Source organism: Glycine max, chromosome 6, assembly GCF_000004515.6.
Source record: "Glycine max cultivar Williams 82 chromosome 6, Glycine_max_v4.0, whole genome shotgun sequence".
Classification (NCBI taxonomy): domain Eukaryota; kingdom Viridiplantae; phylum Streptophyta; class Magnoliopsida; order Fabales; family Fabaceae; genus Glycine; species Glycine max.
The window spans coordinates 520600-535375 of record NC_038242.2 but is presented as its reverse complement, the minus strand read 5'-3'; the positions used below and the strand labels follow the sequence as shown (position 1 = coordinate 535375).

At 26.7% G+C, this 14776-nt stretch overlaps 2 protein-coding genes across 2 annotated transcripts in view; both read right to left on the bottom strand.

Annotated features, from left to right (window-relative positions):
- Positions 1-562: 562 nt before the first annotated feature.
- LOC100805634 (auxin-responsive protein SAUR50) lies at positions 563-1451 on the bottom strand. Its single transcript, XM_003527050.5, has one exon. It carries the CDS (start codon positions 1337-1339, stop codon positions 1019-1021), a length of 321 nt encoding a protein of 106 aa, XP_003527098.1. The 5' UTR covers positions 1340-1451; the 3' UTR covers positions 563-1018.
- A 3738-nt stretch (positions 1452-5189) lies between these two features.
- The window catches only part of LOC100811860 (pentatricopeptide repeat-containing protein At3g12770), a 10267-nt gene continuing 680 nt past the window's right edge, over positions 5190-14776 (bottom strand). Inside the window, exons 2-4 of the mRNA XM_014776916.1 lie at positions 14219-14728; positions 5331-5438; positions 5190-5249 (exon numbers count right to left, since the gene is read on the bottom strand). Of these exons, the coding sequence (XP_014632402.1) occupies positions 5190-5249; positions 5331-5438; positions 14219-14728 (678 nt within the window). The remainder of the gene's footprint in view (positions 5250-5330; positions 5439-14218; positions 14729-14776) is intronic.

Sequence of the window (14776 nt, the reverse complement as noted above, 5' to 3'; positions counted from 1 at the left end):
AATATGGTATTCATACGATGTGGGGCATTCTATCCGGTCTTTAATTTAAAAGTTGAGACCAGATGATCCGTACACTTAAGTACAGCACGTTCTCTGACAAGCTATGCATGCTCTCGTGTCTCTCTTTTTAATAAAGAAAAATTATAAACAAGTCTTTATTATTTTTTTTAATTTTTTTATCTATCTCTTTTTTAAAGGAATTTTTAACTATCTCTTTAATCATATTAATTTTCACGTTTACTACTTTCTTTTTCTACCTTTTATTCTTGTAAGCAATATAATTTTTTTTATACTGTTGTCTAAACAATCACAAATCACACTCTCTTTATATATTTATTCAATTTCTCTATATATTTATATTAAATTATTGACTTTTATAATAATTATTTTAAATATTATATTAATAATGAATTTTTTTATTTGTTGGTAATTTTTTTTACTTTGTGTGCATGGAAATTAAACCTTTTTTTATTTACGTTTATGAATTATTCCTTTTTATATTGAGTACAATACAATATGAAGTACAAATATTCACAGGCACAGTTGATATAAAAAAAATGCATAGGCACAAATCTCAATAGCGTATGATATTTTGCAGAACAAGAGATATAGAGAGAAACAGAGGAGGCAATCACTACAAACATCCCAGCTTTCATTGGGAAAAAAAACCAACTTCTCTCACAGGGTATAGTATGTAGAACCTCTGTGAGGAAAATCTCAACGACAAACCCTTTATACAATTTTCACCCCAGAAATACTTATGGGGACAAAAGTTAGAGTCACATGATGAACATAAGAACCCAAATGGGGCTGTTCAAAAAACAAAAGAAAAAAAAAATGGGACCAAAAAAGAACTAGATGGCGAACTGATCGATGAGGAACACAATGACTAGGGTACTGATGAAGTGAAGAGAGATCGATGTTAAAAAAAAAGAGAAGCAAAAGCAGCTTCATCTTGGCCACCTTCGATCTTTTCTTCCTTCAAGCAATAAGCAGAATATAATATATATATATATATCTAGCATCTTAGCATGGATGTTAGAGAGCGGAAAACAACTTCTTCACATGGAATAGTGAGACCCATTTCGTGATCGAAACCAAATTCTTCTTCAGCTTGTCGAAGGAGAGACTGAAACTCGGGGTGAGTCAAAAACGAGATGGGTACAATGTATCTGCTTCTGTTTTGTCCAACGTAGACAGCGAAATGGCCTTTGGGGACATCGAGAGGGAGACCATCATCATCGTACCCGTTTTTCTTTCCTAAGCTGGAACACCTCTTGAGGATTTGCTTGAGGACTGTGGTTTGAGAAGTAGTCTTGTTTGATTTTCTAATGGCCATGTTTAGAGAAAGAGAATTGGAAAGTGGTGGGAAAAGAATGGGTGATGGGTGTATTTATGAAGAGGCAGAGAGAGACAGAAGCAGAGGGTTCATGTGGAGTGTGGGGGCAAAGGGTAGCCCACGGGTGTTTTGGGGTATGTGTATTTGTGTAAGGACATGGTGGGAACCAAACCACTGGTCTTCACTGTTCTATGTTAGTTCTCCCAATGCCAACGTTGACATGGACCCTATCTCACACCCTCACTCACAATTACATCAACTACATTCATTCACCTTTATAAAACCTCAATCCATCAATGGAATCTATTTTTTAAATATTATCTATTTTAAGTGAGTAGGCTTTATTTTTTAAGGTTTGATTTGATGATGTTTTTAATAATTTTATTTGACCAAAAAAATATTTCAAACTTTATTTTCTAACAAGGTCTTAAATATCTTTTAATTAAAAAATTATAAAACATTAATTTTACTTAGTTAATAAAGATTACAAATATTTTGGTCACTCATTTTTTTAGTTTAAAATTAAAGTCTCATTTTAATTTCTTAAAACATCTCTAATAGACTAAATTTATTATTTTGTCACTTTTTTAGCTGTATTTTTTAAAAAGAAAACATAATTACTTCATTTCATTCATATGTGGAAAGATACAATTTAAAATATAATCAAACTCTTGGATGCTAGCTGTATTTATTTTGATTAACATAATTAATAAACACTTGCAAGAGTGGTATCTCTCATAATTTATCATATATTTGCAAGGGTAAGGCTGCGTACAATATCCCTCCCCCATACCTTCGCATAGCGAAGAGCCTCTGAACAATGGGGTACGCTAGTTTTTATTATCTAGTTGATCGAAATTAAACTTTTTAAATCTAGAATATCAAACAAGAAAATTTTGAGTTAATTATACTAATCACTTATGATGTTTTGTGAAATTGCACAATTTTTTTAACATTTATAGCAACCTCTTTTGTTTGTAATAAAAAACTTCATACCCCATTATCCATGCAAAAGTATGAAGGAGGGATATTGTACGCAGCATTGCCCTTGTAATGTTGAGAAAAAATATTTTTTATTAGCAGAAAAAAATTGTGTAATTATACGAAATCGTAGAAGTTGTAAGTATAATTTGCGGAAAAATTAAGATAAGAGAGAAAGAAATTAAGTATTTTAGTATACGACTAAAGAAAAGAATGTATTTTAGTCTAACAAACATTCTCCAGTGACTTATACAATATGCACACTCCTGACGAAATACTGATATACACGGTCTATTACCACCGTAACCCTTAATTACTCGATTGCCTTCTCTTTCACGGTAATTTTTGGTTTTCTAGAGACATACTCTCCCTGAATGACAAATTCATAAAATCTTATACTTATTACATTTTATCCTTTTTTTTTTAGACATAAAAATGAAGAAGATAAAAGTAAAATTAATTTATTTTCAAAAACAAAAGTATTAGTAACAACTAACAAGTGTATACGTCTTCGGTAAAAAAAAAAGTGTATAGGTCTAGGTGCACAAAAACTACTATTGTTACATAAAAAAATGGGTAATGTCTATGCTCATGTTTGATTAAAAATACATGTTTTGTTTATAAAATTAATAAGCACAACCTACTTGAGGAATAGTGAAAAATAGGAAAAAAAAAGCTAAGCTAATGTATTAATTAATATGAAGGATTGTGTAATATATATATATATATATATAAAGAATGCTAATATTTATCCTAATTAGTGTGCATTAGTATTCAACACAAAAATTGGACTAAAAAATTATTGAATATTTTATTTTTCAAAATTTAATTCAAAGACATTATTGTAATTTATCATTTAATTTAAAAATAAAAATTCTCATATATATATATAAGAGAATCATGAAAAATAGATAGTTGAGAGAAAATAATATTTTATTTTTATTTTTTAAAATTAAATGATAAAATATCACAATATTCTTAAATTAAATTTTGAAAAATAAAACAATCAATAATTTTATAGTCTAATATTTTTTGTTAAATATTAATGCACTCCAATTAGAATAAATATTAGTATTTCTGCATATATGATGATAATATATATATATATATATATATATATATATATATATATTTATATTTATATGTAATACTAATTTTATTTTGTGGCCTATATTGCACCCCTAAACCCCACCGACCCTTACCACTTTGGCTATATATGATCAGATTTAGATCAGTCACTATTTTATTTTGTTGTTACAACAGGGTGATAAATTTACGTTTATTTGTGCGCATCTATTCCCACAAATTAAAGACGTAAAAATCAAGACTTTCCACCATTATATATATATATATATATATATATATATATATATATATATATATATATATATATATATATATATATATATATATATATATATATATATATATATATATATATATATATATATATATATATATATATATATAGATAGATATAGACATAGAAAAATTATAATTTGATATTCACCATTAATATTATAAGAATTGTAAAAAATATAATTAATTTTATATTAAAAAAATAAAAATAAAATTATTTTAAAATAATTATTTTTATCTTATACAATTATAACGAGACTGAGAGAATAAAAATAATGTGACAAACATAAATGGAAAAAATAAAAATGTAAAAAATATTTTACTAATTACATTCCCCAGGTTTTGAATGCAATCCTACACATGAGAATACAATGCTCACTCACCAGTGCGCTTGTAACTCTCCCCACCTGAATACAAGTACTCACCGGTACAACCTGGTGATGGTATTGATGTGGCTTTTCTGATTGTTGGTTTTATGATACTGTGATCTGATGAATGAATGACACGTGGAATTAAGTTGAATCAGACGTTAGACTCAATGCAAACAAAACCAACTTTGCAGAAACCCATGTGCTGCTAATTACTCCTTTCCAGATTTTGACCTCAGTAGTATATATATCGATCGTTATTCGTTACTTTACCTTCAAATGAAATAATACGCATTTCATACCAAATTGTTAGCCTCATATAATTGATCTTTTGCATTCCCATTTCTTCGATCTTTTTCAATATCATACCAACAGTTAATTAATCTGCATGGAGAATTGGACACATGGATAAACCTCAACTGTCAGAGATTGCGAGAGTACAAGACCAACACGGTAAAGCTCCATACCAAATAATATTTAGGGACACAAGGAGTTTGTATCAATTTTCCAACAATTTTGGCAGACAAAGAAATTAAAGAAAATTATGATGCACTGATCAGTATTTGTTTGTATTATACTTAGATTAGATATAGTATCATCATATACATTGTTTTTATACTTCAATCAAAATTAAGATTTAGCTCAGTAATCGCTACCAATCAATTATTGAGACGAAAAAGACAATTATTGAGATGAACCATTGATTTTGATTAATACTTATTAATAGTACTAATAACACTTATAATGCCATAACCAAGTTTTGTTCTATTCTTTTTTCAAGAAAATGCTTCACCATCTTCCAATTGCACGAATAATTGAACAAGAATTTGAGTATTATATGGCTATATGTATATACCTAGTAATTGCACATGTCTGTATTCTGATTATTTAAAGGTTTGATCAAGAGAGCAAAGCATGACAAAACAAGCTAAGCTGTCGTGTAAGTTTTGAATATGTATGAACATGGATTTTGAGAGGTCATGCTCAACGTGGTTGGTTGCCTGGATGGTTCTTTTCTTTGGAAGGCATTCATATTAATTGCTCGAGCGGAAAACAAAAAAAGGGATAGGATCAAAGTATAACAAATGTGGTAATAAAAGCTATTTCTTGCTTGTCAATTTCTCAACCTACATATCACTACTTCAATGTTTTCTACTAGAAATAGGTGTCTCAAAACTGCAGGCTTCCCCATGTGGTCCTGCCTAAAACAACCAACACTATATACAAAAATTATAACCAGACAGAAATCTATATCAAATTTATACTAATATACATTGGCTTACCCTGCCTTCATTTTGCTGCTTTTTACCACGTTTCCAAGGCTGAAAAAGTGATCTTCGAAAGCTAAGTGACTCGTATACGGCAGTGTCCTGAATTTTCTGTGATTTGTCCTGAAGTGTTTGTGTTTTTCAATGCCAAACAATGATAATGTTACTCTAGGATGACACACAACTTCACAGGGACAAATTCTAACACCTCGAAATTTTTCTTGTTTAAAAATTAAAACTAGCACAAAATACCCAAGTTAAAATATACTTTCAAAGCTCATCCGATGAATTCATGCATGATTCAACTGCATTAATTATTTATTCTCATTATCATCTAGGGATAGAAGAAATTAAAGTGAGATTTTAAGGATGGCAGTAGGTCATGAAATATTTCCATATTAAACTATAGTTTTTTTTCTTCCTCTTGTTCTAATGGGAAACTAGCTAGTTTAGTGGATCTCATCTTCCTTACAGAGACTTCATGTTCTGTGAATGAGATTAATTGGACAAAAAAATGAATTTAAAATGGAAAAGATTGGAAAGCTCATCCATTTTCACCAACATATGTGCTAAGCAGAGTAATTCAACATAAGGGATATTCTTTTAAGTTGATAGGGACTTTACCTTTCATTTGGCACATGAAAGCCATGTTACACTTACCCCAAAATCCTCTTGCCAAGACAACATAGTGAGGTAATTAAAGGGCCTCATGATATGGTTACAACGACTTTTAATAACTTTACCATCCATCTATGTACCTTGTGTACATATATACAAAGATGAAAATGTTAAAATTGTTTTTGTAAAAAGTCAGAGCTTTCAACTTTTAGTTAAGAAGATTAAGTCGTTAAGATACTATTTTGTAAGTTATTATGACTTTAAAGTTACAAAATTATAAGTATAGTGTTTTTTAATTTAATATATTAAATACTATCGGTCAGAATAGATTTTTTTTTTTTTATAATAACCACAGTGAGAATTAAACTTTAATTCTTATACATCTATCTTAACCTCCACCACTAGGACTAGGGTGGCAAAACATTTTGACCGGTTTTGCCATTAGCCCATCCAAAAATGGATCGAGGCGTGCTAGCATGCATCTTTGGTGGATTGAAAGTCTTGATCGTCCCGTTCAAAATGGGTTAAAAACCTAGCAATGACCTGTCAAAATGAAAAAAAAATAAATAAAAAATCTCAAACTTCTTAATTCACAACATTAATTTAAATCCATAAATTTAATTTAGGAACATAAAGTATATAAAAATGTACTTTGACGAACACTAAAAAAATTAAATAAATAAATAAATTGATCTCAATTATATTGACTTGTGGTTTTTTAAGTATTAAACATTCTTCTTCTCAATAAATTAATGACCTTAAGTAACAAAAGCAATATCATTTTTTAAAATAATAATAATAACATTGGCTAGTGTAAATGTTTGAGGAGAAAATAATATATGCATCGGTAGTGTAAATGTTTTTTATATTATTATTATCTAATTATAAATTAGTATGTACGTATGATAAGATAAGTTTGTTAATTTTGATTCTTTGGAGAAAAAAATTATTAATTTTGATAATAATTACCATAAAAGTTATAGAAAGAATAATGTTTTGTAGTGTAAAACCATCTGCACCGACAATATATTGTTTAACTTAAATTAAAACGTAGCTAATATCTTATTATATAATAATTATTTAAAAGTACAAGTAAGTCAAATTTGGAACGGTGATACGGGCTTCTCCAACCTCAGTCAAGAGAATAGACTTCCTCTCAAATTTGAATCCCTAGTGGAACCACCCATGTGCTCTTGCAACCTTCTGTTCCGAATTATATTCGCCCCTTGAACCTTGATGTACCAAAAAGAATTAACTTTTGTGACTTTGTTCTTTTGCGACTGGGTGCTTACTGCTTAGTGCTTAGCTAACAATTTAGTTGAAGGTGAGGGAGAGCGATGAAAGAGATTTTCATAAAAGTACATTTTTTATTAAGAAATTTTGAGCGAACAAAACTAAATTTGTAAATTAATTATTTAATAAATAAATAATAATAATACCCAATTATACTTTTTACTCCTAATTTTTTTTATAAATTTATCCCAACAATTAATCTAACGCATTTTATCCATATTTTCTAAAAAAATCGTAAATTTTATTGTCTATCATTGAGTTGACATGATATGTTTATATAAGAATAAAATTTGAGAATACAATTTGTTAAAAAATAAAAATATAGAGATTAAATTTTTCAAAAAGTAAAAACATTCAGAGTAAAATTCTAAGAAAATAAAAAGTTGAGATATAAAATACAACTATGTCAACACACTAAATCAACTCAACGAAATTAGAATTTTAAAAAATTTAAGAGTAAAATGTAAAAAATTAATTTGGTAGGAATAAAATTTGTCAAAAAGTACAAAAAAATAGGATAAAAAATGTAATTAAACCTATAAATAAAAAAAAAATTATTTGCTCTAATTTTTAATATTTTGTGTGGTTAATTTTATTGACTTCTTTTATAACAATCTGAAAAATAATTCTGGTTATTTTAAAGACATGAAATTGTACTTTATTTTCTTATTTCATTTGAATGTTATTTTTTTAAAACTTTTTATCATTTATTTAAGTATTTAATATTTCAGGTTTTTGGCTAATGTAAAGGTATTTTATGTAGTATATCTATAAAATAGAAAGGAATTTTTCAATGTTTAAGAAATAAGAAGCAAATACGTAATCCACATATAAATTAATAATTAAACTTCACAATTACTAAACTTCACAATAAATTAAATAAATGTATTCATTTCATTTCGTGGGAAATGAGTAATATTTTTAATGATAATTAATAAACTTCACAATAAATTAGAGATATAAAAGAAAGTTAACAATTACTAATACATTTAAGAGTCTTGCTAATTTGTACTCTTAAGTTAAGAAATTAAAATAATGTCTGATTTGTCTGATTTGAGTGTTTTTTATTTTTATTTTTAAAGAAATAAAAATAAAAATATGTTATTTAAAATTTTAAAAATATTTATTTAAAAAATATTTTTAGAAAAGACCGAAAAATTAGAAATAACAAATCAATGTTACTGAACAAATAAATTAAAACATGGTGATAATATGATTCAGATGTTTTATTAGTATAAATGATTTATTTTTGTAATGGAACTTGATGTGATAAAAGATTATGGGTTTTGATCATCTTTATTTCTTTTTCTCTCCATTTCTTTTATTATAGGCTTTTGTGAAAATAAACATTACTCCCAATAAAATGTTATCATCTTCATTTTCTTAATTTCCCCAAAAGCTTATAAAAACGGTGGAAAAAGGAAACAAAGAGGATCCATTTCCAAAGATTACCGTACAAAAGTGCACAAGTTTTAATAATACTATAAATTGTATTGAAATTCATATCCACAATCATTTTTCATTAGTTGATAATATAATTTTTTTTCACACAAATAATATACAAAAGTTAAGTTCATAAAATAATAATATTAATTATATTGGAAAGAAAATTATACTCAAATAATATTATTGTTGTCGAATAATATTATTGTTGAAGTCTAATTAATATATTTCGTACATATGGGATTGGAAAAGACAGTAGGAGATTTTGGATAAAGGAAAGATTTGTTCAATGGATAAAGTTGATTATGGCAAGTAGGTTTTTGTTTTCTTTTATATATTGGGAATATGAATTGTTTATTAGTACAGATTTCGTAGAGATGGAATTCATTTCCTAATTTCCTAAGGAAATATAGGAACCACATAAACAACGGGTTGGGTATATACACTGAAATGACGTCTGCGAAATGTACATCGGGGACCATCTTATGCCAATGAGAAATGGACATCAGATAAGTTGTAATTTTTATATGTACACCCATCACCCTGTCTACCAATTCTAATGCCTTAGGTAAATTTTATGTTGAGTCTTGTGCAATCATTTTTTAAAAATTTGTAATTTTTATTTTTATTTTTTGATTGAAATATTTTGCCTTTCTTTTCAAAAAATTCATGTTTTTAGCCCCTGTATCTAAATTATTAGTTATGTGACAAAATATTTTTCAAATTATCTAATTATTAATAAATTTAATTTATATATATATATATATATATATATATATATATATTTTTTTTTTTTTAAAAAAAATATATAGTCAACGATTAAAATTAGTGACGGAATTAGAATTTTAAATTATTTTAAATTTAAAAAACAAAAATTTTCAAATAAAAAATAAAAACTAAAATCATGAATTTTTTTAAAGTGAAAAAAAAATGTTTTAATTAAAAATAAGAAATTAAAATTATTTATTTGAAAAAATAGAAGACAAAAATTATATTTTATTCTTTTTAATTAAAATTTGATAATCAAGTAGTTTAATATCTCATCCTATGACCATTCAATCATGATCTCACAATATTGTTTGATATCAAATTTAATATAAAAATAATTTTTAAAATTTTCTTTTGACAATTATAAAAATATTTATGTATATACATATTTTTAAATTGTATAATTTCACTAATAAAGTAGGTACATGTAATATAATAAAATTTATTATCAAATAAATTAAATAAAAAATAATAAACCTATACGTGAAACCTAAAAAATCAAGAACATAAATTTGAGGCTACCGCCACAGACTCATTGGCCTTGCGGCAGACCCGGCTTTGCATCCAGTTAGAAATGGGGCCGGCTATGATGTATGACAACTGATTTTTATGTACCTAAGGATTCCTCTACTTCATTCTTTTTTAATCAAAGTGCACTCATGTTTGTACGCACTCAAGGAAATATTAATGTATCCCATCGCAAAGTATTGTGGGCAACTCTTCTTAAAGCTTTTTTTTTTATTTTTTTTTTATTTTTTTATTTTAACACAACTCTTCTTAAAGCTATGAATTAATTGATCGGAGATGCTATTAAATCTAGGCTAAATTATAATTTTAATCTTTTAAATTTACGATTTTAGTCTTTCTATTTTTAAATAAATTAAAAAATAATAATATTTAAATAGGAATTAAACTCATGCCTATTTATTAATTATTAATGAATAAGATAATAAATCACTAACAAATTTGTATTTAGTTAACTATATTAATATTATTTTATATGTGTTATAAGTTAAGAATTTTTTTTTTCAAATAATAAAAATTATTTACGTAAAATAAAAATATTTATATATTAAATATTTTTTAATTTATAAATTTTGATAATATGAAGAAAAATAATAACACTTGAGTGATGATACATAATAATATAGTTAATTAAACAAAACAATTTTTTTATTGTCTTTTTTGTGAATAATATTATGTACATAATTTGAGTAAAAATAATTTGTATATTAAAATAAATTTTTTAAAAATATGTACAAATTTGCATATTAATTTATGAAACTTAATTATAAATTGGTAAAACATAAATAAAAATATGTAAACTATTTAAAATAAAAACATATAAAATGATATAAAGTAAAATTAATAAATCTTGTCTAATGGTAGATAAAAAAATAAGGGTAAATAGTCACTTTTGTCATTCAATGTGTAATTCGCTGACAAATGCATCCCTGAAAGATGAAAATACAAAATTTAGTCCCTCAAAAATGCGCGACAAATAGTTAACTTCTTTCATTACCGTTAGTAAAATAGTCTACATGACATGGAGGGACAAATTTATCGTTGAAATGATTGTCAGCATATGAGCATATTTGTCATAATATTTTTTTGACTTTTCATCTTCCCATTTTCCCCCTAACAAATGCGTCCCTGAAAGATGAAAAATGCAAAATTTAATCTGTGAAAGTATAAAAAGTGCGATAAATATATCCGGACGTTAATAATAGATTGTGACTAATTATTATTATTATTATTATTATTATTATTATTATTATTATTATTATTATTGTGTGTTTATAATTTACTACTCATATTTGTTTAATACTTATGCAATATATTTTTTAAATTTTATTTTAATATATATATTTTTATTATTTTGATTTCCTTGTCAAACCTTAATCGTTACTGTTAAAAAAATATTCTTATACCTCATATTTAGATTGAAAATAATATATCAATAATTTTGAGTAGAAAAAATACAACCGACCACATAATCAAATTTATTTATTTTAAAATGAGAATTTAATCAACTTAAAAAAAAAACAAATCTCACAAAATTTAAACTAGATAAAGTTAAAGTGAAATTATAAGTCTTTTTTTAATCAATAATATATATATACCTCAAATATAAAAGGCTTTCATTTTCTTAAATGGTAACTCAATTTTTTTATACCATAATTACCATTTAAAAAAATGAAAGCCTTTTATTTCTTGAAATTTTTTGTTTCTTCAATTAATCATTAATCTTTATTATGTATCATGTCATAGATGCAAGGTTATTACAACTCCTAAATCAGCGAGAGATACAACTCTACGTTCCAAAGACAAAGAATAAACCTTTGTATTAGTATTTTTTGTTTTGTTTTAAAGTTAACCTCTCTATTAGTTTGAACATTATTGTATTTTTTATTTAAATTTAGTTGGGTTCTTTATTTGTTAGTAATTGTTTTCATTTCATCCAGATTATGTATAATAAGTTTTGTCTCGAATGAAAACACATAAGATTTATCCAATGGATTCTTTCATATTTGAGGTGTATATATATATATATATACATTATTGATTAAGAAAAAAAGACTTATACTTTTACTTTAGCTTTATCTAGTTTAAATTTTGTAAGATTTGTTTTTTTTTAAAAAAATAGTTGATTAAATTCTCCTTTAAAAATAAATAAATAAATAAATTTGGTCCTGTGGCCAATTATATTTTTTCTACTCAAGATTTCTGACGTATTATTTTCAATCTAAATATGAGGTATAAGATAAAGTTTTTTTAACAACAAAGATTAAGGTTTAAGAAGGAAATCAAAATAATAAAAATATATATATTAAAAAAAATTAAAAAATATATTACATAAGTATTAAACGAATAAGAGCAGTAAATTATAAACAAATAATAATAATAATAATAATAATAATAATAATAATAATAATAATAATAATAATAATAATACTTAGTCACGATCTATTATTAACGTCTGGATATACTTGTCGCACTTTTTATACTTTCAGAGGCTAAATTTTATATTTTAATCTTTCAAGGACGTATTTGTCAGCAGGGTGAGAAGATAAAAAGTTAAAAAAATAATCATTTCAGTGATAAATTTGTCCCTCCATGCCACGTAGGCTATTTTATTAACGGTAACGGAATGAAGTTAACGGCAGAACATATTTATCGCACTTTTTACACTTTGAGAGACTAAATTTTGTATTTTCATCTTTCAGGAATGCATTTGTTAGCGAATTACACATTGAGGGATAAAAGTGACTATTTATCCAAAAAATAATATTAATATAGTTAATTAAACAAAAGAAATGTTAATCGTCTATTATTTTGTTTATGAATAAAGGATCGTGCACTCAATTCCTATTTAGACACTTTTTTTTTTTTCAAATAAGCGTCATCAACAGCCTGTATGAGTTTTAGGACAACATTAACATGTTAAATTTAAATCGACGATTAACTTTGAATGATGAACTAATGAAAGAATCAAAATTAATTATTTTGAAAAATAAAAAAATTAAATATCTTAATTTAAAAATAAGAGGACTAAAATTACAAATTAAAAGTTATGAAGGACCAAAATTACAATTTACCCTTAAATCTAGTTTGTGGTATCTTACTCATTTTTATAGGAAAAAATGGTCACCTTTAATTGAGTTTGGGTTTAAGTATTTCCCCAACATAAAAAAGCCAAATTGGGTTCGGGTTGGATGATATAATTTCTTTATATATATATATATATATATATATATATATATATATATATATATATATCAATTAGTATAATAATTAAATAATTTGAATAATAATAAAGTTAAAATTATGGATTTTATTATTGATATATTTTAGTTCTTAAATATTTTATTTTAAGATTCTTGTTACTCGTCTATCTTTTTCTTATTTCCACTCCAAAACGAGGTAGACGATTTGATGAATATCACTACTCCATCTTCTCTCTTCTCTCTTTCTGTTTCCCCCTTTCCCTTTTATTATGTCTTCCAAGCGTTGCATATAAAGGACGTAAAATTATTCTTGAGAAGATACCACGGAAAGAGTACGTGGGCTAATTATTTAGGTTGGAGCATGACTGTATGATGTTTGGAATAGGTTCTATTTTGAGAGAGTTGAAAAAATATTATCTTGTTGAAAGGTTTTATACATCTATCCTTTTTCAACGCATATTTTTAGATAAGAACTCCATTTTTTCCTTTTTTCAGATGATAAATATTTCTGAGAACATGGAGTGTCAATCAAATCCATATTTGAATTGAAATTGAGATAGTGATGAAAGTTCTTCCCTTCTCAATCATGTATACTCATATCTGAAAGATGAGGCTTCCTAGTTTTTTATTTCTTGACCATGTTTTGCTGTCTAGTTGGGCTATCATTAGGCAGTTGTTATATATACCTCCCACTACTGATAACATACCTCCTTTTGTATTTATTTTCCCAAAAATGTCCTTTTCTGAGATTTACTCATCTAACGGAACTTACTGCGAGAGAAGATAAAGAAGCAAGCAACGAAATTCACAACAAGAGAAAGATGTAAGTTCTTCCTTTCATTTTTTTGTTGTGACTTGAGATGTGGTCATCTTAAGAATTTGAAGTAGAGACCCGTCATCAAGATTTAAAATAGAAGTACAAAATAGATCTTCTCCCACCAATTTTGTGTGCAGACCTATTTGAATCTTGTGTTTTCTCTCTTGTTTTTACAGGGGTGAAGCAACTAGAGAGGATACATATACCTCTTAAAACCTATTCAACTACTCACTCACCTGAACCCAACTGCATCCAACATCTTTTCTTAGCCCTCTTGCTTTGATCAATACCCTCAAGTGACCGATCTCCTCCCACATACCAAACCGGGCATACAGATTTGATAGCATAATTAATATCCCAACATTTTGGGGATCTAACTCAAGGGCCCTCTCAGCTGCCAATTTGCCAAGGTCTAAATCCCCACGATCCACACAAGCACTGAGTAGTGCTCCCCACATGGACACAGTACAATTTCCCATTCCCTTATAGAGTGTCTCATTCAGCAATTCCCACGCCTTCTGCAATTCACCAGCCCTACAAAGCAAATCAACCAGGCAGCTGTAATGTTCTGGACCAGGATCTAACATGAAATCATTAGCCATACACTCAAAGTACTTGATACCAGCATGAACTTGGCCAGTGTGACCACAAGCTGAGATCACTGTCAAGAATGCTATTCCATCCGGTCTGATTCCTTCCACCAACATCTCATCATACAAGTCAAGCACTTCTTGTAATGCCCATTCCTACCATACACACAAACATTGAGTCCATAACACAACGTCCCTGCTCTA

Excerpts from the sequence above, each read along its gene's own strand:
- LOC100805634 (XM_003527050.5), bottom strand. The coding sequence starts at position 1,339 with ATGGCCATTAGAAAATCAAACAAGACTACTTCTCAAACCACAGTCCTC.